This window comes from Prinia subflava, chromosome 34 (genome assembly GCF_021018805.1).
Source record: "Prinia subflava isolate CZ2003 ecotype Zambia chromosome 34, Cam_Psub_1.2, whole genome shotgun sequence".
Classification (NCBI taxonomy): domain Eukaryota; kingdom Metazoa; phylum Chordata; class Aves; order Passeriformes; family Cisticolidae; genus Prinia; species Prinia subflava.
The window spans coordinates 792,875-814,391 of record NC_086280.1 but is presented as its reverse complement, the minus strand read 5'-3'; the positions used below and the strand labels follow the sequence as shown (position 1 = coordinate 814,391).

Below are 21,517 nucleotides of genomic sequence, written 5' to 3'. Positions count from 1 at the left end.
GGTGACGGGGGCTCCCCGCTCCCCTGGGAGCAGCTGGGGGCTGGGGGAGATGCGCTGGCACCGGGGGCAGCTGGGCAGTGCCGTGGAACAGCCCCGGTGTGCCCCGGGGAGCAGCAGAGCACCCCGGGAGCAGCGCGGGGACCACGGCAGGAGGACGATGCTGGAGAGGGGCAGCGTGTCCTGAGCAGGGGCCCGGCAGGGTCGGTCCCTGTCATGGTGACAAAGCCACGGGGCGAGGCCGGGGTGACACTTGAGGACACGTGTGCCCCACGGCCACAAAAGGGCTGGGAGGGCACCGGTGCCCCCCGAAAGGAGCAACCCCGGCGTGTCCCAGCACCCGCCCCGGCGCTGGGGCCAGCACGGGTGAAGCCTGAAGGGTAAAGGAGAGGTGGGTCAGGGCTGCGGGGGGCTCCGGGGGGCTCCGGGGGGCTCCGGAGCAGCGAGGGGCCGGAGCATCCCTGGCAGGCGCTGGGGGATGGGAGCGGCACACGCACACGCACACACACATTACCCACATGCACACGGCAGCAGCACCAACAGCCCCTGCCAGCGCCTGCAATCGCTGGAGCGCCGCTCCTGCGCCTCTCCCTCCTCCTCCTCCTCCTCCTTCTCCTCCTCCTCCTCCTCCTCCTCGCTGCCCACCGGCCTGCGGCACCCCTCACCGCTCCGCGGCCTCCGGCCCCACCAGCGCTCAGACAATGACTTCATGCGGATTATGCATCTGAAGAAATCACCAGCTCCCAGATAGCCACAGGGGGAGGTATCCATGTGTTTGGCAGGGAAGCAGCCTCCTGCTCGCCTTCCTTCTCCTCCTCTTATCTCCCCGCACACGGCAGCTGCCTCCTCTCCAGCGATGGTCGCCTGCGGTCCCCCCGCGCGGCGCTGAGGCCCCGGCGCATCCCCCGCTCCCACGCTTGCACCAAGGTACCAACGAGGATATTTTTATTCCCCCCACCACCCCCCCCGCTTCTTTTCCGGTTCTCCCGCCGCTGCCGGGCTCGGTGCCTCAGCACCCCCGGTGCCTCAGCACCCCCGGTGCCTGCTCCTCGTCCCCAGCCCCGGCTCCCTCGGCGCAGCGGCGGCGGCGACGCGGACCCGGCTCCAGCCACGGCCGCCGGCCCCGATCCCAGGTTTGCATCCTCGATTCCTCCGTATGGCTGTCGATGCGACCGGGGCCATTTGTGGGAGGGCAGGGGGAGCCAGGGCAGGTGGGAGGGGAGGGGGAGATGAGGTGTAGGGGGGGGCACAGCACCCCAGTCCTGCCGTGGGATGGGGAGGGCAGGGAGGAGGTGGGAGGGGAGGAAACGCAAGAGGCTGCATCCAAATAAATGTATTTATGTACATATATATCTATATGCATGTCTGTGTGTATATATATATATATATATGTAGGCTTGGGGGCAAGAGCAGAGCACAGCAAAGCATCTGCCCCTGGCGGGCGCCGCCGTGGGCCCAGCAGCACCCACGGGGCACCCACGGGCGCTCCCTCCCTGTGGCAGAGCGGCCGCCCGGGGCTGCCGGCACTGACCATGATGGACCTGAAAGTGGACGAGGAGGAGGTGGACAGCGGGCAGCCGGTGAGCATCCAGGCCTTCGCCAGCAGCTCCACCCTGCACGGGCTCTCGCACATCTTCTCGTACGAGCGGCTGTCACTGAAGCGCGTGGTGTGGGCTCTCTGCTTCCTGGGCTCGCTGGCCCTGCTCGCCCTGGTCTGCACCAACCGCATCCAGTACTACTTCCTGTACCCCCACGTCACCAAGCTGGACGAGGTGGCGGCCACCAGGCTCACCTTCCCCGCCGTCACCTTCTGCAACCTCAACGAGTTCCGCTTCAGCCGAGTGACCAAGAATGACCTGTACCACGCCGGGGAGCTGCTGGCCTTGCTCAATAACAGGTGGGTGCCGGTGCCTGCAGGTGGCCCTGGGTGACATCTCGGTTAGTCTGGACGCCAGCCAGAGCCACCAGGTCCTGCTGGGCGTGTGGGTCCAACACTGGGCTGCCCCAGGCGGCTCCAGTGCAGACAGATCCCATCCCCAGTGTGCAGCACATGCAACAAGGCCAGGGACACACCCCTAGGGCCCTGTGGGGCTGATCCAGCTCACCTGGCTGCAGTGCCATGTCCTGGGTGCCATCACACCTGGCTGCAGTGCCATGTCCTGGGTGCCATCACACCTGGCTCCAGTGCCGTGTCCTGGGTGCCATCCCATGCAGCGAGGCCAGGGGTGCCAGCAGGTGAAGCCACTGTGACCCCCACCCCAGGATGGTGCCATTCCTTGGGCTGTGGAAGCCCCTCACCCGTGGCTGTGGCAGCTCCTTTGTTCACTCCCTGCCATGCCAGTGCCAAGGGGCTTCACTGCTGTCCCCACTCCTCCCCCAGGGAGGGGTTTTCAGGCATGACAGCAGAGCTGAGACCCAGCCCATGTCCCAGCAGGGCCACCACCTTGCCAGGATGCCACCAAAGGCACAGGGCAGGTGGCTGGGTGTCCTCAACCAGGGACCAGCAGTGGGGCAAGTGGGATGGGTTTGGAATGTGGCCACTGCCCAGCTTCTCCTCATCCATCCTTCTGCCATCCCTCGTGTGCCTCCGGGCCACTTTGTGCTCTTGGATGCCCTGGAAGTGCCACGTGCAAGGCGTGGCTGTGCTGAGCCCACGCAGGGGCAGCTCCTGGCAACCCCAAGTGGCCTCTGCCAGTGGCAGCAGCCACCAGGGCCAGGCCTGAGCCCCTCCCTGCTCTCTCCCCCAAGATACGAGATCCCAGACATCCAGACAGCCGACGAGAAGCAGCTGGAAATCCTGCAGGACAAGGCCAACTTCCGAAACTTCAAGCCCAAACCTTTCAACATGCTGGAGTTTTATGACCGGGCCGGCCACGACATCCGGGAGATGCTGCTGTCCTGCTTCTTCCGTGGGGAGCAGTGCACCCCCGAAGACTTCAAAGTGGTGAGTGACCCTTGGGCCCTGCCCGGCGCCGCCTTTCCCCCACGCAGGGAGGGGTTTTGTCCACCTGTGGCTGCTCCTGCCTCCTTCCAGCTGGGAAAGGACGGGCAGCACCATCACTCAGGGGGTGCCCTCAGGTTTTGGAGGTCCAGGGGTGCGTGTGGCTCCGTTCAGCTCCGTGGGCTGCTCCCACACGGCTCCCCGGGAGCGTTTGGGCTCTGCGAGGCAGGGCTGGAAGCTGCCATGGTGAGGAGTGGAAAAGCAGGGAGATCGTGGATGGCCCGATCCCTTGGGAATGTGGCTCCCAGCGGCCCCGTGCCGTGCCCTGCCGTGGAGGTTGCTCTTGTGCTGATGGATCCAGCACACAATCAAGCCTTTATCCCTGCGCCTGCCCGGCCCCGTCCAGCTGGGAGCGGAACAGTGCCGGCTATTCGGGGGCTGCCTAATCAATTCGGCAGCGCCGCCGCTCCCGAGCGGCTCCGGCGTGGAGCCCCTGTCCCTGCTCTCTCCTCGGGGTCCCCACCCTTGTCACCAGCCCAGGGATGTCCCCTCTTGTGCCCCACGCTGGGCACGGCTGGGTGCACCCAGAGCGGTTCGGGCGGTTTTGATCGTCGGCATTAAATCCCCGTGCCGGGCTCTTTCCACGAGCAGGTGTCTGTTGTCAGCCATGAGGCGTTTTATTTGTTAAATGGAGGCACACTGCAGCCCGGAGGGGGCTGGATCCCCTCCAGCAGGGCCAGCTCCAGCCTGTGCCCGGCACTAACGCCGGCTCTTCCCGGGGCACGGTCACGTTTTCTGCGCTGAACCATCCTCAGGGACCTTCGTCCCAGCTTCCCTCCCTTCATCTGTTGGGTCCCAAATCCCTGTGCTCTGCAGCCCCTTCAAGCAGCAAAAGCCAAACAGACTCAGCTGGTTTGTTATTCCTGCCTGGGTTATTCCTTGCAGGAGGTTGGGATGATTTAAGGGGTTTGATTAGAGGAAGCCGGCTCTGTGCTACATCTCTGTTGCTCTTTGGGGTCCCCTTGCAGCCCAGCGCGGGGAGGGCTGTGTGTGGTGGGGCTGGGACAGGCTCCTGGCACTCTCAGATGTTTGTAGGGGTTGTCTCAGCAGTAAATCCCCTCTGCCTGGCTGCTCCCTCCCCGGGCTGAGCCAGGCTCGGTGCTGCTCTGGGATCAGCACTGGGTGTGCACCCCACGCTGCCCCGGTGGGACCCCACCTCCCCACACAGGGGCTGGGACCCCTCTGCACTTTGGGAAGCCCCTGCAGTGTCCAGGGACGCTTCTGCATCCAGGGCTGCCCCTGCTCTCTCGCTGCTCCAGAGGGGGCAGAGAGAGATTTGCCAGGGGGAGCTGGGGGCTGCCCAGACCCCACAGCCTGGGGCAGAGGGTGACAACCAGGGGCTGATGGGGACGGCCTGGAGGTCAGTGGGGACAGCCTGGAGGTCAATGGGGACAGCCTGGAGGTCCGGGGGTGGGTGGGGCGGGGCGGGGGTCGCGGGGCTGGCCAGGGGGCGATGCTGGCGGCCGGCACAGGAGCGCGGTGCCGCCTGATCTGTCCCCGGCACAAGCGAGGGCTCGGGGCAGCCGCGGCGAATGCAAATGAGGGGCTGGCGGAGCCCAGATACCTGGGGTGACCTGGAAAGAGGAGGAGCCGCCTCCTGCCCGGGTCCCCCCTCCCCGTTCGCTGCCGGGGCGGGGGAGCAGCGGCACCGGAGCAGGGACCCCCCGTGTGCCCCCCAAAGCACCCACCCGGAGCGGCCCGGGGGGGCTATGGGCCGGTGTCACCCCCCAGCATCACCTGCAGCCAGGACAGGGTCCCCTGGCATCCCCTCGATGCCCTGGAGAAGCCAATTCTGGGATGATTCGAGCTTTTCCCACCTCCTCTTTCATCCTGTGCCATCACCAGCCGCATCGGGGGTCCTGGCATTGCCCAGCCCCCTCCATGCCCACCCCTGCCCGGTGCTCCCCAGGGACACTCGGGTGGAGCTGACCAGGCTCAAACTCATCCTCTACTGGAAAATGAACCCTTTAAAGAGACATGGGGGGACCACTGGCCCACCCCAGCTCTGCCCTGGCCCTTCACAGCCCCTCCAGCACCAGGGCAGTGTTCGGTGCCCACCACAGCTCCCCCCCTGCAGCAGCCCAGGGCAGGGACGAGGATGCACAGGGAGCTGCCGGGATCTCCTCCCCAAAACCCTAAAGCATGACCCGAAAGCCTGGAGAGGCAAACACAAAGCTGAGGGACAAGCCTTGACCTCCCTCAGGACATGGCCTTGAGGGACATGGGCTGAGATGTCCCCGTCCCCAGGGCTGTCCCCGTCCCCAGGGCTGTCCCCATGCCCAGGGCTGTCCCCATGCCTCACACGGGGGTGGCACAGGCAGGGGACAGACACGTTGTCCTTTGCAGGAGGGGGCTCGCCCCGTTTCGGGGCCACGCTCCCTGACACCCTCATTAGCAGCACGGATCGATGTTTGACTCTTCCTGCTTCATTATTTATGAGCTGGAGCCCTCCCTCCGCTGCGGGAGCGCCCGGCTCCCCCCGCCGGCTCCCCGCTCGCAGTTCCTCCCCTCTCCGTGAGCTTCCCCCGGAGCCTCGCACATCCACAGGGATCCGCGCCTCTCCCGGCAGGGGAGAGGCCCCGCGAGTGCCGGCTCTGGGCTCCAAATCCCCGGGAAAAAAAGCAGAAACGGCAGAGGATGAGCTCCCTCTCCACACCCCGGTGTGGGAATCGGGCTGCGTGAAACCTCGGGAAGTGCCCCGTGCTTGGGGAGCTCCTTTTGGGTGGTCGGTGCAGCCAGGGGGGGACAGGAGAGGCCGTGCCCGGGGTGGCACAAGGTGAATTTGCAGCTTTTCCTCCTCACACGCTGTGAGCCCGTCCAGGAGAGCCCCATCCCTGTCACCGCCCTGCTCCGGGCACGGTGGCCGAGCCTGGAGCCCCGGGCAGCGAGCGTGGGACAGCCTCGATGAGCAGGAGAGGATTAAGACCTCTGGACTGTTTCCATGAGGCCCCGGGGCTGAGCTGGCACTAGGGAGAATCGAGTTTGACGTGGAGATCATGCCGCTGCCTTGTGCATTGGATTCTGCATCCTCTGCCCTGGAAACACCGGGAGCACGGAGAGGGAGAGGCAGGGAGGGAGGGGAAGGGGCAACAAACCCCAACCACACTCCTCTCGTCCTTCCTCCCATCTCTGGAGCAGCGAGGGAGCTCCTGTGATGGAGAACAGATCCTGCTCCCCACAGCTCCCCCTGCTCCCTGCTGAGCCTTCTGAGCCCACTGGTGAACCCCACCAGACACCTCCAGGTCCTGCTGTGCCCCCCTGCACCCCCAAAACCTCTCTGCACCCCTGGGCTCCCTGCTCAGCCCACCTCGCTCCAGCTGGGGGGTGTTGGAGCTCTGCTCCTGCCACCCCCTCCCCAAAAACCCCTTGTGTGGTTCAAACCTGCCCCATTGGTGGGTGCTGGGGTGTTCTGCAGCACCCATGGGACCTCAGATACACTCGGGGTGCTCAAATTGGGGGGTGCTGCTGGTGCCCTGCTCTCCCTGGCTCTCAGCCCTGCAGGATCCAGGCCCCAGCCCCTTCCAGGGGACCCCGAATGCAGCCCCGGCCCCACGGCAGTCACAAGGCCGGAGCCCCGTGGCGAGCGGAGCTCCCCGCGGCGCAGCGTTAGCGGATAATCACGGAGCCGGGGTGAGAAGCATCTCCAACACAGCTGGAGAGAGCGGGCGCGGGAATTACTGATACCCAGACATTTCCTGGAGCTTTTGACAGTTAATAAACAAACCGCATGGGTCCATCTGGCTCTGGAAAAACAACTTGGGGACAGAGCGTGGGCACCAGGCTGGCCCCAGATAGTCCCGTCCTGGTTTGGGGCTGGTTCCCGGCAGCGTTCCGAGCCCCAGCGGAGCCGGTGCATTTACAAAATCTGTAAAGACACTGGAGCGATTTATGCAAATCACATTTTAAAGCGGCACACAGGCTCCTAAATAACTCATGAGCGTCGGAAACCGCTGGCGTGTGTCCGTCGTTTCTGAGCACTGATTCACCCCGGGCATCCCCGCGGTGTTCCCGGCTGAGCATCCTCACCCGGAACAGCGGCAAACCCCGCCCGGCCTCAGCCCCACACCGGCCTCTCTCCACGGCCAAGCAGCGGCAGAGTTTGACCCCCGGGGCTGCCCCGTTTTCCGGGTGGATGAAGCAAACCCAGCGGGAGATGATCGGAGGTGACGGAGCAGAGGAGCGGCCGCGCTCAGGACCGCGGCGCTTTGCTGGTGGTGACTCGGCTCTCCCGGGACGTGCAGCGGGTTGGGAGTGCCCCGGCTCTGCTCGGCAGCCCGGAGGTTTTCCCGTATCACTGTATTTCGCTCAGAGCAAATCATGCAGAAAGCAGCCGTGAGATGTTTCGCCCTCGGGCACGGAGCGGAGACACTCAAGCGTTGCTCCTCGGCTGCCTCCTTGTCCCGGCTTCACCCAGGCATTCCCAGAGCTGGTCAGGAGGAAGGGCTGGGGAGCCCTCGGCTCTTTGTGGCCTTGCTGACCCCACGCTGAGACAAACGTGGATGGAAACTCTTGTGGGAAGCCGCTCTTCCCTCTCCCTCTGCGGCAGGACAGCGACGCCGCGGCACAGCCCCGGCACCGCTGAGCCCACCACGACTGATCCTGGCCAGGATGAGGAGGATGAGGAGGATGAGGAGGATGAGGAGGATGAGGAGGATGAGGAGGATGAGGAGGATGAGGAGCAGGAGGGATGAGAACACAGCCCTTGTGTGGCACGGGGAGAGGCCCCCACGTGCCTGCACCTCGCAGCCGCGTCATTGGAGCCGTGAGTGGCACCTCCAGCACCTGAACCTCGGAGCCCTGGAAAACAGGGGGGTTAGAGGAGAAGGATTTGTGGGATCAGGGCCAGGCTCAGCCATGCCCAGCCCCAGCAGCTCCCCCTGCACACCCAGAGGTGTCACACTCACACCCCCAAAGCTCTGCACACACCCAGAGGTGTCACACTCACACCCCCAAAGCTCTGCACACACCCAGCGGGGTCACACACACAAGCACCTTGCACGTGTGGAGATGTCACATCCCCAAGGCACTTTGCACACCCAGAGGTGTCACACTCACACCCCAAAGCACTTTGCACACCCAGAAGGGTCCCACACACCCAGAGGTGTCACGCCAACAGCTCAGAGCATCTCAGCTTCACCTCTGGCCAATCCTGCTCCTCCTGCAAGGCCTTTGCGCATAACGACTCATTAACAAATGAATAATTAACGATTATTAATAAGCTGTAATGGCATCTGTGGCTGTTGGAAGAGATGAGGAGTGGTATCCGACCATGGAGGTGAGGATTTCATGGCTGAGGACAGGGCCCGTGTGTGCCAAGGGATCCACAGGCTGGAAGCACAGCCCTGGACAGCACCAGCGTGTGAGGGGTTCCAAGGGTTCCCCTCAGCCTCCCCTCGGTGTTTTCCCAGCCCTCTCTCCCTGATATCCAGTGGGGAGAAGCCAAGCTGGAGGAGACAGATCCCCCGAGCCTCTGGAACCACAGATCTCCACAGGGAGACCAGGAAATTCACTGTCCCGCTGCCTTTTTGCCTCTGTTTCATTCCTCTGGCTGTTTGCAGCCACCTGTGTTTTATCGCCTGTGGAGCTTGGCCGGGGCTCCCGAGGCAACGCTGCAATTCCTGCTCCAGCCAGGGCTCAAGGAGCTCCTCACCACCTCTTATTTATTTATACAGCACCAACACTTGGATGTTATAACCAATTATTTATTTTTGGAGGGGTTTTTTTTCTGTATGGAGGGTTTGATGTGTTTGCTCTCAGCCCAAGGACGGAGCTGGGGCAGGGCGTTCCCACCCACTCCGTGATTTATCAAGGATTTTAAACCTCCTGCTCTCCTGGCAGGGACAGGGACACCCTCCCAGAGCCACCACACGCCAGGGCTGTGTGACTGCTGTGCTTGGATGAGATGAGATTTGAAAAGCGTGAGAAGCGCGGGGCTGGAGCGAGCGAGGAAACCAGAGCGGAGCTCGGCGGGTCCTTCCCCCTGTGCGCTGGAACCGCCGGCTCCAATCTGCCTGCACTGTCTGAGCCTTTGTGAAGGGTGTCGGAAAAAATCCTGACCTGCTCACGGGCGATTCCTGATGGGCAGGAAACGCGGGAAGGTGCCGGGGGTGAGGGTCAAGGGAACGACCCCGGACGGGCGGGAATCGGCAACGCCTCCGGCAGCGTCCTCGGTGACCCTGGTGACCCCTGCATGGCACAAAGGGACACTGGCAGTGTCCTGGCAGGGCCCTGGTGACCCCTGCATGGCACAAAGGGACACTGGCAGTGTCCTGGCAGGGCCCTGGTGACCCCTGCATGGCACAAAGGGACACTGGCAGTGTCCTGGCAGAGCCCTGGTGACCCCTGCATGGCACAAAGGGACACTGGCAGTGTCCTGGCAGGGCCCTGGTGACCCCTGCATGGCACTAAGGGACACTGGCAGTGTCCTGGCAGAGCCCTGGTGACCTCAGCATGGCACAAAGGGACATTGCTGGCGGGTGAATCACCGGGAAACTCCCAGCAGCACAAACTGGTTCAATTAGAGGAGTGTAAACAGATCCTGGAGAGGAGGGGACAGCAGGGTCACAGCCAAGGCTCCAGGGACGAGCTCGGCTGCCCATGGAGCCACAGGGGGGTCCCAGTGGAGCCCCCCGAGCCCCCGGGCCAGCGTGGCCTCAGTGCCCGGGGCAGCAGCACCGGCACCCGGCAGGGCTGGCTGGGAAGAACTTGCCCAGGAAAGCTTTGAAAGATTAATAGAGTTTAAATGGAAGCGTTTGGAGAGGAGATAAGGCTCATCTGATATGAAATCATATGGAACAACGGGATCCAGGGAGGCCCTGGCTCTATAATGAAGTCCACTTAGCACATTACTCACCGTAATGTGCTTTTTATTAAAGTCCTGTGCTGCAGGTGCTGAGTCTGCAGCCGGGGACGCGGCACAGGGACCTGGAGTACCGGACCCCGCCACCAGAAGCAGCAGGGATGAAAAAATCACCTTTGGCTTGGTGTTTCCCATCCCGTGTTTGACCCAGGGACGCGACTCTGGCATCCCCCAGTGCCCGCGGCTGGGGCTGGCGGGCCTGCAGGGACGGGGTGGAGAAGAGGCGGAGGTGGGGGAATAATACAGAGGAAAAACTCCTTTTTTTCATCGTCAATTTTCCTGCATTAGAATGTGACATGCTAATCCACTGTGAAGCGTCTAATCTGGGGGATAAAGGGCCGGATAACACAAGCTGCGCCCGGCTTGGCTGGCGGAGCGAGCCGAGGCAAGGTGGCAGCATCTGATAAAGGCTGCGGGATTAGTCCCGGCACGGATCCCGCCCGCCCGGGCAATCCCACCTTGCTTGGCTGCCTCTGCTCCGTCTCTCGCCAGGGTCAGGGAGGGATCCGCAGCCCTGGAGCCGTCCCAGCGCGGCTCCTCCCGCCCGGTGCCTCCAGCACCATCCTGACAGCTCTGGGAGCTGCAAACGCATCCCTGGGCCAAGCCACGTGGAAAAACTCATTTTTCTGCCTTTTGATTCGCACACCCGGGTGGGAGCGGGACAGCCCAGCTGTGGGGTCCGCATCTGCCCCAAATTCTCACCCCCGGGTGCTGCTCATCCCAGCCCCTCCCAGCTGCGACCCCCGGGCACCCCCGGGGGTGCCGTGGGCAGCTCAGCCCCGGCTCTGCCAATCTTTGGCACAAAACCGAGCGGGTCCAGCCCCCGGGGCGCTTTCGGCGCAGCCTCCCCGGGGCCCGGAGACCCGGGATAACAGAGCTTGCGATGTTGTTTTCTCCTCGCCTCCTCGGGGATTGGTTTATCTCTATGAATAACTCCATCCCGGCTTTGATCTCCTGTGCCATTAAAGCGTGACAGGCTGTGAAATGTGCTGCTGCTGCCGTCAAATCCCGCTCCCGCTTCCCCCCCGCGCCGCCTCCGTGCTCCCCCGCTCCGGGAATCCTCCTTTCCCCGGGCCCGTGAGGAGCTGCGGAGCAGCGAGCGGGGCCGGACCGGCCCGGGACAGCGGCCAGACACGGTGCTGGAGGCAGGAAAAACTCATCTCATCTCCTTCTCGCATCCCACCGGGGCGGGGAGGAGCGCTCGGAGCATCCCCGGTGCCGGCGCCGGGCCGGGTGTGGCGGCCTCGTCCCCGCACCCGCCGCGGGGGCTGATGTCAGGGCTAATTATAGCATCCCCCGTCCCTCACCCCCGCCAAAGCTTTACCTGAGAGAGGGTAAAAATAACTCCCGGCGAGGGAGGAGCTGGAACGAGCCCAAGGACTCCTCCAGCATCTCCAAAACTCGCACAAACCGGGACGGCACCCCCCAAAACCGGGACGGCCGCGCTTTGTCCCCGGTGCGGGGGTCAGGGCAGGCTCCCCTCGGCGCTGGTGCCGCCGTTCCCGGTCACCTTCACCCCGGCTCGGGTGTCGGCGCTGGGACGGGCGGCGGTAACCGGAGCCGGGCCCTGCTCGTCCTCCCGCGGCCGGGAAGCGGCCCTGGTGCTCCCCACGAGCTGTTTAAGCCGAGCGAAGCAGGTTAATGGCCCCAGTCGATGATGGAATGTTTTCATTACAGCATCCTTCTCGCTCTCTCTCCCTCTCTCCCTGCTGCAATCGCTCCCAAACAGACACATTAAACCTCCCCGCGCCCAGGGAGCGGAGCCGCCCCTCGCTCGGGGGACGGGCTGGTGGCCCCGGGCAGCACCGCTCACCTGTCCCAGCTCTGCTGGGGCTAAACAACCCCCTCAAGCTGCAATTCCTTCATTCCGTCTCCCTTCTCCTCTCCCTCCTAACAGCCACGGCACAGGGACTCAGTGCCGGAGCTGGGAGCAGCAGAAATCCCAGCCCAGCTCCTGCCTGCTCCTCCCTGTCCAGAGCATCCTCCAGTGCCAGCCTGTGTGGGACCAGCCCAGGGAGCTCCCAGCCTGCTCCCACAGGGCTCCCAACTCTTCCAAACCCCCTCCCAGGAGCAGCCCCGACGCTGTTACAGCCCTGCCCTGCAGCTGCAGCTCACCCCCATCAAACACGGGGCACCTGGGCCCCATGTCCTGGTGACTCCCAGACACCCAATCCACCTTCCTGATCCTCCTTTCCAGAAGGAATTTTCATTTCTGATTCTCTGGGATGCTCCTGACTCTTTTCCAGGAGGAATTTTCATCTCAGATTCTCTGGGATGCTCCTGACTCTCTTTCCCAGGAGGAGTTTTCATCTCAGTTTCTCTGGGATGTTCCCAAATGTGTAACCTTGATCTTGGCCTGATGAAATTTCACCCGTGGCTCTGGCGCTCGTCCCCAAGGTCACCCACGCTTTCTCCCGGGTCCCCAAGTGGCATCTGCCAGTGTCCCTCTTACACAAGGGCCCTGTTGAAGGGAATACTGAGCTTGGGGAGCCCCAGGATGGGTGAACCCACTGTGATTTCACGGATCACTGCCCCTGGCAGCGCCTGTTCCACCGGCATCACCTGCCCGGCAATCTCAGATAACTGCTGGTATCAGATCAGATTTTTACTGAGTTCCTGCTGATTTCTTCTCCCGATTTGTGGTGTCTGTGTGCACCAGGATGTGCTCAGAGACCGGGAATGAGACACAGCAGCAGAACCGAGGGGTTGGGGTGAGCTTTTCCCTCCCAGGCACCAGCCCAAAGCTCCATCCTGACATCCAAGTGCTGCCGGATTTAGATTCTCCCCCGGGCCGGTGATGGCGGTGCCGGGATGGGGCTGGAGATTGCTCTGTGGTCTCTGGACGCTTTCACGAAGTGCTGAGCACAGGGAAACTGCAAACCACGAGAAGGGGCCGTGCTGCTGCAGAGAAGAGATGCCTGAGCTCCTGGCAGCTGCCGGCTCCACCCCAGCAGCCTCCACCCTGGGACCCCCGGCTCCAGGCCTGGATCCCTCTCCTGGAGGGAAGAGGGGGCTCCCTGTGCCCCACCAGGTGACGTGCCCGGCACTGGCTCTGCAGAAGGATTCATTGCCTGGACAGCACCCAAACCCTGCCAAGACCAGCCCTGCTCAGAGGAGGACGGACCTCACACCCCTTGGAGCGTTGGACTGGCCGGTGCCCTGCGGCACAGGGGGATGGACCTGCAGGGACGGGCACTGCCAGGGCTGGAGGAGCATCGGAGCAGCAACCACAGCATCCTTCCCCCCACCTGGACCACCGCTGAACCAGGACAGCGTCACATTTTGGGAAAACTTCTGGCTCCAGCTGCCCTGGGGATGAGCGCAGAGAGCCTGGAGACAGCCGGAGACCCAGCAGGGAGGGCCTGGGCCTGGCTGGAGCAGCCGCTGGGGCTGCCAGGACCAGACCATGCAAGGATGGAGGGCACGGCATGGGGTACCTGCACACCTCACACACCCTGTGCCCCCGGCCTGGCACCCCCGGGCAGCACTGGGGGCTCCCTCGGTGCTTCTGGAGCTGCTGATGTCTCTGCTCCGTCCTGGCAGCCGGAGCCGGCCGGTCCCGGGGGGCCCGGGGAGCCCGTGGAACCGCCCCTTGCTCCTCCTCCCCTCCTTCTGCTCCTGATATACCCTCCTCCTCCTCGCTCCGGCCTCTCTGAGCATCCCTCCGCTCCTCTCCCTCACTCCCGCTCGTCTCTCTCCTTTTCCCTTCTCCGTTTCTTCTCTCTGAACTTGCCCCTTCCCCCTCCCCTGCTCTCCCCAGCCCCTCTTGGCTGAGGGAACTCACAGAAGACCCCCAGGCTGGGGCAGGGCAGGGCTGAGGACCCCCACACCAGAGCCAGGACTCCACACTACAGCTGGGACCCCCAGGCTGGGCAATGCCTCTGCAGATATTCTGCACCGTCTCCTTCTCCAGCGAGGAAGCACCAGAAGATGCTGCAGCCACTGAGAAGGGAGAAGATGGAGCAGACGAGTTCTTATACGGGCAGGAGGAGGACGAAGAGGACGAGGAGGACACGGGGGCTACCACGGACTTCGTGGCCTTCGCCAGCAGCTGCACCCTGCATGGGCTGAGCCACATCTTCGTGGAAGGCAGCCTGGGCGCCCGGCAGGCGCTGTGGGCGCTGGCCTTCCTCCTCTCCCTCACCGCCTTCCTCTACCAGGTGGCCGACCGCATCGCCTACTACCTGGAGTACCACCACGTCACGCTGCTCAGCGAGGAGGAGAGCGCGGCCATGACCTTCCCCGCCGTCACCTTCTGCAACATCAACCGCGTGCGGCTCTCGCAGCTCAGCCGCCAGGACCTGCTCTACCTGGCCCCGCTGGTGGACTACGAGCCGGGCATGGAGCTGGGCTTCACCCCGGCCCAGCCTGACCCCTGGGAGGATGAGGAGCCCCTGAATTTGTACGGGTTTTTGAACCGCACGTGCCACCAGCTGGAGGACATGCTGCTGAGCTGCAGCTACCGCGGCCAGCGCTGCGGCCCCGGGGACTTTGCGCCGGTGAGTAGCCCCGGGGTGGCCCGGCACGGGGAGCAGCTCCGGAGCTGGTGGCTGTCGGATCAGGCAGGTGATGCTGCCCTTGGGGGACAGGCTGATATTTCAAGCCCATCTGCCAGAGCTGGGGACGGCAGCGGCTGTGGAGATCCTCTGGTGGGACGTGGAGCGTGTCCCCGGGGCTGTGCTGGCTGAGGAGGTGCCTGGCAGCTCCATGCTGGTGGCTTCAGGGCTGGTGGGGCACCGTGTGGTGGAGCCCACTGGCCTCACGTGCCCCTTGCCCGGGCTGGCAGCAGCTCCGTGGTGCTGGGGCCGTGCCGGCTGCCGGAGGAGAGAGCTGGAATGGCCGAGCAGGGATGGGAGGGTCCAGGATCCCGTCCAGCCCCATCCTCTGCAGGGATGGAGGAGGGCTTGGAGGAGGTGCCAGTGCAGGCATCGGGCTGAGTGCCACCACCCTGGGGAGCCACAGCTGCCCTGGGCTCTCTGGGGCTGAGGTGCTGTGAATCTGCAGTGTCTGAGCCCATCCTCGTGGAAACATCTCCTCCTCCACCATGAGCAGTTCCAACACTGAGAGATCCCGTGGGTCAGGAGCCCGGGTTGGGCCATGCCCAGGCTGGGCTGGCTGAGTTTTGGGCTGGGGACGCTCTCCTGGCCCTGTGCTGTGGCTCCACACGGAGGGACCTCGTGCTCAGCCCTGTGTCCTCTTGTGCAGGTCTTCACCCGCTACGGGAAGTGCTACACCTTCAACGCGGGGCAGGACGGGAAGCCCCGGCTCATCACCATGAAGGGGGGCACTGGCAATGGCCTGGAGATCATGCTGGACATCCAGCAGGACGAGTACCTGCCAGTGTGGGGGGAGACAGGTAAGGCACTGCCCCGTGACAGTTCCTGCCCAGCCCCTCCCCACCTCCCCAGCCCCTTCCCAGCTCCCCAGACCACAGACCCACATCCCTGAAGCTCCCTTCTCTTCCCTCCTTCCATTTCTCATCACTTCTGGTCTTTTCTTTCCCTTTTCCTCCTTGTCTTTGCTCTTTGCCATGGCAACTCCCCATCGTTTAGACACGCAGCCATCTCTTGTTTATAAATAGAGGCAAATCCTTTCCCCGCCACCCTCCTGGCTGTGGAGCAGGGGGGTCGGGGTGGAGGGGCAGCAAACAGATGGACAGATGGACGGACACACGGATGGATGGCTTGGCCCAGGGGAAGCGTGGGAGGCAGGAGTTGTGGTCCCCCTGAGGAGCAGGGACGGTGCTGTGCTCACCCCAATTCTCTCTGCCACAGACGAGACCTCGTTCGAAGCCGGGATCAAGGTGCAAATCCACAGCCAGGACGAGCCCCCTCTGATCGACCAGCTGGGCTTCGGGGTGGCCCCCGGCTTCCAGACCTTTGTGTCCTGCCAGGAGCAGCGGGTAGGAACTGGGCAGGTCTGGATGTCCCCTCCCACCCTCCTCGCTGTCCCCACACTGGGTGGAGAGGAGGATCCAGTCCTGGGGACCAATGCCGCAATGGGGTCTGTCCCCTGCCACACTGGGGGTGTCACTGTTAGCCTCGCTCAAGTCGCACGCAGAGTCAGGAGTTTGGGAGAGCAGCAATCAGCAGAGAAGAATCTCTGCTTTGTTTATTACTGCCTATTCTATACTTTAAACTAGGTGACCGTGGATTGGAGGTGGTATTCCCACCTCTCAGCCACATTGGTCAAAGGGACTGTCACACAACCATTCTTCTCCTGGGAGAAGAATGTGAAAACAATGGCAATGTTTATAAAACATAACATGAAAGAGTGTGAGAAGGTGCAAACCTTCTACTTTAATATGAACGCTCAGCAAACCAGGGAAATCTCGTGGTGACAGAGGGGGGTTCTCTCCTCACTCCTGGCTTCCCCCCGCTTCCAGCTCATCTACCTGCCACCTCCCTGGGGCGACTGCAAGGCCGTGGCGGGCGACTCGGAGTTCTACGACACCTACAGCATCACAGCCTGCCGCATCGACTGCGAGACGCGCTACCTGGTGGAGAACTGCAACTGCCGCATGGTGCACATGCCAGGTGAGCCCCGTGCCCTGCCCGGCCCCTGCCCGGCCCCCGCCCAGCCCTCCAGCGGGGTCTCCCACCTGGAAACCCCCTCTGTGTCTCCCCAGGCGATGCCCCTTACTGCACCCCGGAGCAGTACAAGGAGTGCGCGGACCCGGCCTTAGGTGAGGCTGCCCGGCCCCGCGGGACGGAGCTGCGGGGTTGGGGTTTCTCCATCTGGCCACCCTCTCCCCTCTCTCTCCCCGCACAGATTTCCTGGTGGAGAAGGACAACGAGTACTGCATCTGCGAGATGCCCTGCAACATGACCCGCTACGGCAAGGAGCTCTCCATGGTCAAGATCCCCAGCAAGGCCTCGGCCAAGTACCTGGCCAAGAAGTACAACAAGTCAGAGCAGTACATCGGGTAAGGCCACGGGGCAGGGCCTGGTGCCTCCGTGCCAAACTCTGCCTGATGCCACTTCTGTCCTGCACAGGGAGAACATCCTGGTGCTGGATATCTTCTTCGAAGCCCTGAACTATGAGACCATCGAGCAGAAGAAGGCGTACGAGGTGGCCGGGTTGCTGGGTGAGCGTTGGTGGCTCTGGGGAGCCCTGTGACAGTCCCCAGCCAGAGCTCCCCTGTCAGGTGCTCTCGTGCTGGCCCTGTCACCACGGCCCGTTCCCAAGGCACCGGGATGTGCTGACAGCACAGGGCACCCCGCTGCCATGACCACAGTCACAGCAGTGACAAGTTCTGCCCCTTCCTCTGCTCCCTCTGCCACCCATCTCTGCACTCAGGCCACCCTGATGGCTCCCCTGTCCTCTGCAGGTGACATCGGAGGGCAGATGGGGCTGTTCATCGGCGCCAGCATCCTGACAGTGCTGGAGCTCTTCGACTACGCCTATGAGGTGAGTGTCCCCTCTGTCCCACGGCTGGGCTCGTGTGGGACGTGGGGAGGAGCCACCCCGGAGCCCCACGGTGCTGAAACGTGGCTCTGGCCAGGTGATAAAGCACCGGCTGTGCCGGCGGGGCAAGTGCAGCAAGAACCACAAGAGGAACAACACAGACAAGGGCGTTGCGCTGAGCATGGACGACGTGAAGCGCCACGTGAGTGTGGGGCACGGCACGGTCCCCTCCTGTCCCCTCCTGCTGTCCCCTCCTGCCTGTCCCATCCTGCTCTCCCCTCCTGCTGTCCCCTCCTCCTGTCCCCTCCTGCCGCTCGGGGGCTGTCCATGAGTTGCTGTGGGGTGGGAAAGGAGCAGAGGGCCCAGGCAGGGATGCTGTGGGGGGATGGCGCTGGGGCTCTGCAAGGACCTGGACGAAAGCAGGTCTCATTTATCCTGCAGAACCCCTGCGAAAGCATACGGGGACACCCAGCAGGCATGACGTACGCAGCCAACATCCTACCTCACCACCCGGCCCGGGGCACCTTTGAGGACTTCACCTGCTAACCGACACCTGGATGTACAACCTGAGCTACCAAAGCCCTGCGAGAGCTGCCCTTCTCCCTGCTGGCGCCAGCAGAGAGACACATCTAGGGGGCCTTTGCTCCTCGGCACGGTGGGACACGGACAAGAGCGACGGCCTCGGATTTCGGGGCGGGCAGTGGGGTCGGGTAACGCCCGCCCTGCTCCTTCAGAGACTCCAGGACGCTCCGGCCCGGCCATCCCGCGGAGCGGGAGCGACACGCACAGCGGGCCAGGGCACGAGCCTGCCCCGGCTCCCCCTTGGCTCCCCTCGGCCTTTTTAACTAAAACCCAGAAGCCAAGAAGAAGCAGCCGTCCGGCCGCAGTCTCCATCCACAGCCCTGTCCGTCTGTCCCCCGTCGTCTCCATGCTCATCCTACTCCAACGCCTTGGCCGCGCCTGCCGGGTGCCCTGTGCCTGGTGGGGGGGATTTTGGGGAGCCCCTGGCACAGGGCAGAGGGCCGGGGGTCCCCGGAGGGCTCCTCTGTCCCCCGGGGCCACAGCTCCACCTCGCCCGGGCGCTCCCGGCACGAAGACGCAGCAGCTCCACCTGCCCTGAAGGTCTTCCTTGGCCCCTGCCCCGGGATCAGCCCCAGGATCAGACCTGCGTTCAGCCCCGGGGTCAGCCCCGGGGTCAGCCCCTGGAGCAGACCTGGGATCAGCCCCAGGATCAGCCCCAGGATCAGCCCCAGGATCAGCCCCAGTGTCAGCCCCGGGATCAGCCCCGGGATCAGTCCCGGGATCAGTCCCGGGATCAGCCCCGGGATCAGTCCCAGCATCAGCCCCGGAGGCTCAGCCAGGAGGTGCCACCTCAGCCCTGAGGACACCGGGCGCTGTCCCTCCCTGCCCACCCCTCCCGGGCTCTGGGCAGCCTGGCCAGTTCCAGCCCTGCAGTCCCTCCTGTCCCCAGGGAACCCTGTGGCCCCAACCCTGCCATCCTTGGGGAAAAAGGCAGAAGGAAACCCCTGGCCCCCTTTGAAACCCCCAGCCGGGGACACCCCCTTGGCACCACTGCGGCTCTGGAGCCCCAAACCCCCCCCGGGGTTCAGGGGGGCTCTGGGGCTGCAGCTCAGCCCCGCTGACCCCCACAGCGCTGTCCCGGGGGGTTTGGGGTGTCTGTGGGTCCCCAGGGCTGTTCCCCCTCCCTGGCACAGCCCTGCCCTGGTCAGGGTCCGTGGCCAGCGGGTCACTGCCCCCCGGGCCTGTCAGTGCCCCCCACTCCCCTCCGGGGTCCCCGTTTGGCCCCCAGCCCGTCCCCCAGCCCCCAGGCCAGAGCCCTCCCCGGGCCCAAGTGCTACTTATCTTTAAGAGCTTTTGCAATAAGTCTTTTTAGTAGGTTTTGGGTTTTTTTTCTAAACTGCTGTTTTGGTTTGGTTTTTTTTTTTTAATTCTTGTCATTTTTATTCTTATTATTTGCTTCCTGACCAAAATTAGGAACTGGGGGTCAGTCCTTTGTATCCAGCGATCACCCAAAGACGACGGGTCGGCCACATCCATAAATTTTCTTATGGATTTCTCCTAATGTTTCATCGCCTTTCATTTATTTATTTTCTTGCTTTCTCTTTCCAATTCAAGCTTTTAAAGATGGGGCTGGGATTTGACCTTGAGGCTCACCTGTTGAAGAAAAACGCTTTTTTTGTTATTATGTCATCGGCATTTTATATTTCTTATATATAATATATATGACTATATATATATGTGTACATATATATATATATATCTATATGCATCATGCCAGTGTAGATACCCATCCAGTAGCATTTAGGCCTTGTTCTTGTGCCATTTTTTTTGGGTTTTTTTTTTCTGTTACTGATCTCTGAATGCCTTCAAGTGTATAAAGTGTGGAATTCTCTCCGGTATCTGTACTATGTACACACATTTTCATAGGAAGCACAATAAGATGACAGATGCATTGTACATCAATACCTGCTACTCTTAACAACGATGATATAAAGAATGATATAAATGATATAACTCCCCCACGCCGAGCCTTTCTCTCTTGCTGAGCTGCTGGAATTGCTCCCCCCGAGGTGGCAGGTGGGGACAGCCTCATCCCTTGGGATGCTCCTGGAGCCCGGGGAAAGGGAGGGGGAGGAAAAAGCTTCGGGGCAGATTTCGGTGCTGCCTGGGACGTGCAGAGGGTCGGAGCTGAGGCTGAGCTGAGCCTCCCTTTCCTGGGAGCCTCCAGCCTCGCTGCCTTCCCAAGGAATTCCTCCCGAGGGGATGCAGGGCTGGAGGAGGGAGCTGATTTCTGCTCCCGAGCAGGGAAAGGAGAATTAACGCTCACAGAGTGTTAATCCCTGACAGCTCCAACGCCTCCGTGGTTTGGGAGGTCCAACAGGAACCGCCAGGTGGAATTTCATCCTGGCAGGAGCACAACCCAAACATAAACACACCTTTTGAATTAAAAAAATTCCAGCTACAAAGAGCGAAAGAAACAACGGAGCAGATCCAACAGCGGGCATCCAAAAAAAGCCCTCAGGACTCCATGGAGACCGAATAATAGGGAGTGGGAGTGGGCAGGGAACGCTGAAATGCCAACGCACACCCCACAGCCTCCCTCCCCCGGCCCTGCTCCCACCGCGTCCCCCGGCGCTGGAAACGGCAGAGGAATGTTCTGCATCCCAGCGGGAACGGCCTCACCCCGCGCTGGAGCTTCCCCGCCAGAGCTGGAGCTGCCAAGGGCAGGGGTGGGATTGGAAGGGGAACGGCGGGGCCAGGAGGGCGTTAATGAACCCCGTTAATGATTAATGAGGGCAGAGCCGTGCGCGCTCCCTCCCTGCGGCATCCCCGGCTCCGGGAGCGGTAATCCCGCCGGACCTGCCGGCTGTGCCGGTCACCCCGGCCATCTGTCACAGCCCGGCTCCCCGGGGCTCCGGCAGGGCTCGGGGGAGGTCTCTGAGCCCCCTGCAATTCCCGTGGGAATTCAGGTACCGGGCAGGCACCACCGGGACAGGCTCGGGGATGGGGCGTGAAAAAGCTGCTCCTTCCAGGCACGAGATTCCAACGCGTCCCTTGGAGCAGGAGCGGGCTGGGAACATCGGCCTGGTCAGGATCCAGAGCTTCAGACCCTTGGGGATCTGGGGGCCTTGGGTCTGTCCAGGATCTGAAACTGTTCAGGATCCAGGCAGCCTCAACCTGATCAGGATCCACGGAGCCTCAGCTTATCTGAGGTCTGGGAGCCTCACCCCGTTCAGGATCTGGGGACCTTCAGCCCGTTCAGGATCTGGGGATTTCAGCCCGTTCAGGATCCCTGGAGCCTCAGCCCGTTCAGGATCTGGGGATTTTCAGCCCGTTCAGGATTCCTGGAGCCTCAGCCCGTTCAGGATCTGGGGATTTCAGCCAGTTCAGGATCTGGGGACCTTCAGCCCGTTCAGGATCCGTGGAGCCTCAGCCCGTTCAGGATCTGGTAACCTTCAGCCTGTTCAGGATCTGGGGATTTTCAGCCCATTCAGGATCTGGGGATTTTCACCCCGTTCAGGATCCCTGGAGCCTCAGCCAGTTCAGGATTTGGGGATTTTCAGCCCATTCAGGATCCCTGGAGCCTCAGCCTGTTCAGGATCCAGAGACATCCAGCCCACTCAGGCTCTGTAGAGATCCCAAAATTCCATCACCTCCCCTCATGGGACAGAATTCCCGGTGCCCCCTTGCTGGCTGCCAGCGGCAACAGGCGCTGAGAGACGATCCGAAGC

General features: G+C 62.8%; 2 protein-coding genes across 2 annotated transcripts; both read left to right on the top strand.

Moving 5' to 3' along the window:
* Window positions 1–557: 557 nt before the first annotated feature.
* On the top strand, window positions 558–18,248 carry ASIC1 (acid sensing ion channel subunit 1). Its single transcript, XM_063421020.1, has 13 exons — window positions 558–924; window positions 1,057–1,130; window positions 1,500–1,894; window positions 2,746–2,941; window positions 15,063–15,213; window positions 15,632–15,759; window positions 16,243–16,393; window positions 16,486–16,542; window positions 16,629–16,782; window positions 16,853–16,944; window positions 17,188–17,267; window positions 17,362–17,466; window positions 17,706–18,248. The coding sequence occupies exons 3-13, from the start codon at window positions 1,530–1,532 to the stop codon at window positions 17,808–17,810; spliced, it is 1,584 nt and encodes a 527-aa protein (XP_063277090.1). The 5' UTR covers window positions 558–924; window positions 1,057–1,130; window positions 1,500–1,529; the 3' UTR covers window positions 17,811–18,248.
* Window positions 18,114–21,033, top strand: LOC134563129 (mucin-1-like; the record flags this gene model as incomplete). The annotated part of the gene is made up of 1 exon (XM_063420932.1): window positions 18,114–21,033. A coding segment is annotated over one exon (1,020 nt), but the record flags the coding sequence as incomplete, so codon positions are not given.
* Window positions 21,034–21,517: the final 484 nt, after the last annotated feature.

Coding starts and splice junctions, on each gene's coding strand:
- ASIC1 (XM_063421020.1), top strand. CDS start 1,530: ATGATGGACCTGAAAGTGGACGAGGAGGAGGTGGACAGCGGGCAGCCG. Junction 16,543..16,628: donor GTGCGCGGACCCGGCCTTAG/GTGAGGCTGCCC, acceptor CTCCCCGCACAG/ATTTCCTGGTGGAGAAGGAC. Junction 17,467..17,705: donor TGGACGACGTGAAGCGCCAC/GTGAGTGTGGGG, acceptor TTTATCCTGCAG/AACCCCTGCGAAAGCATACG.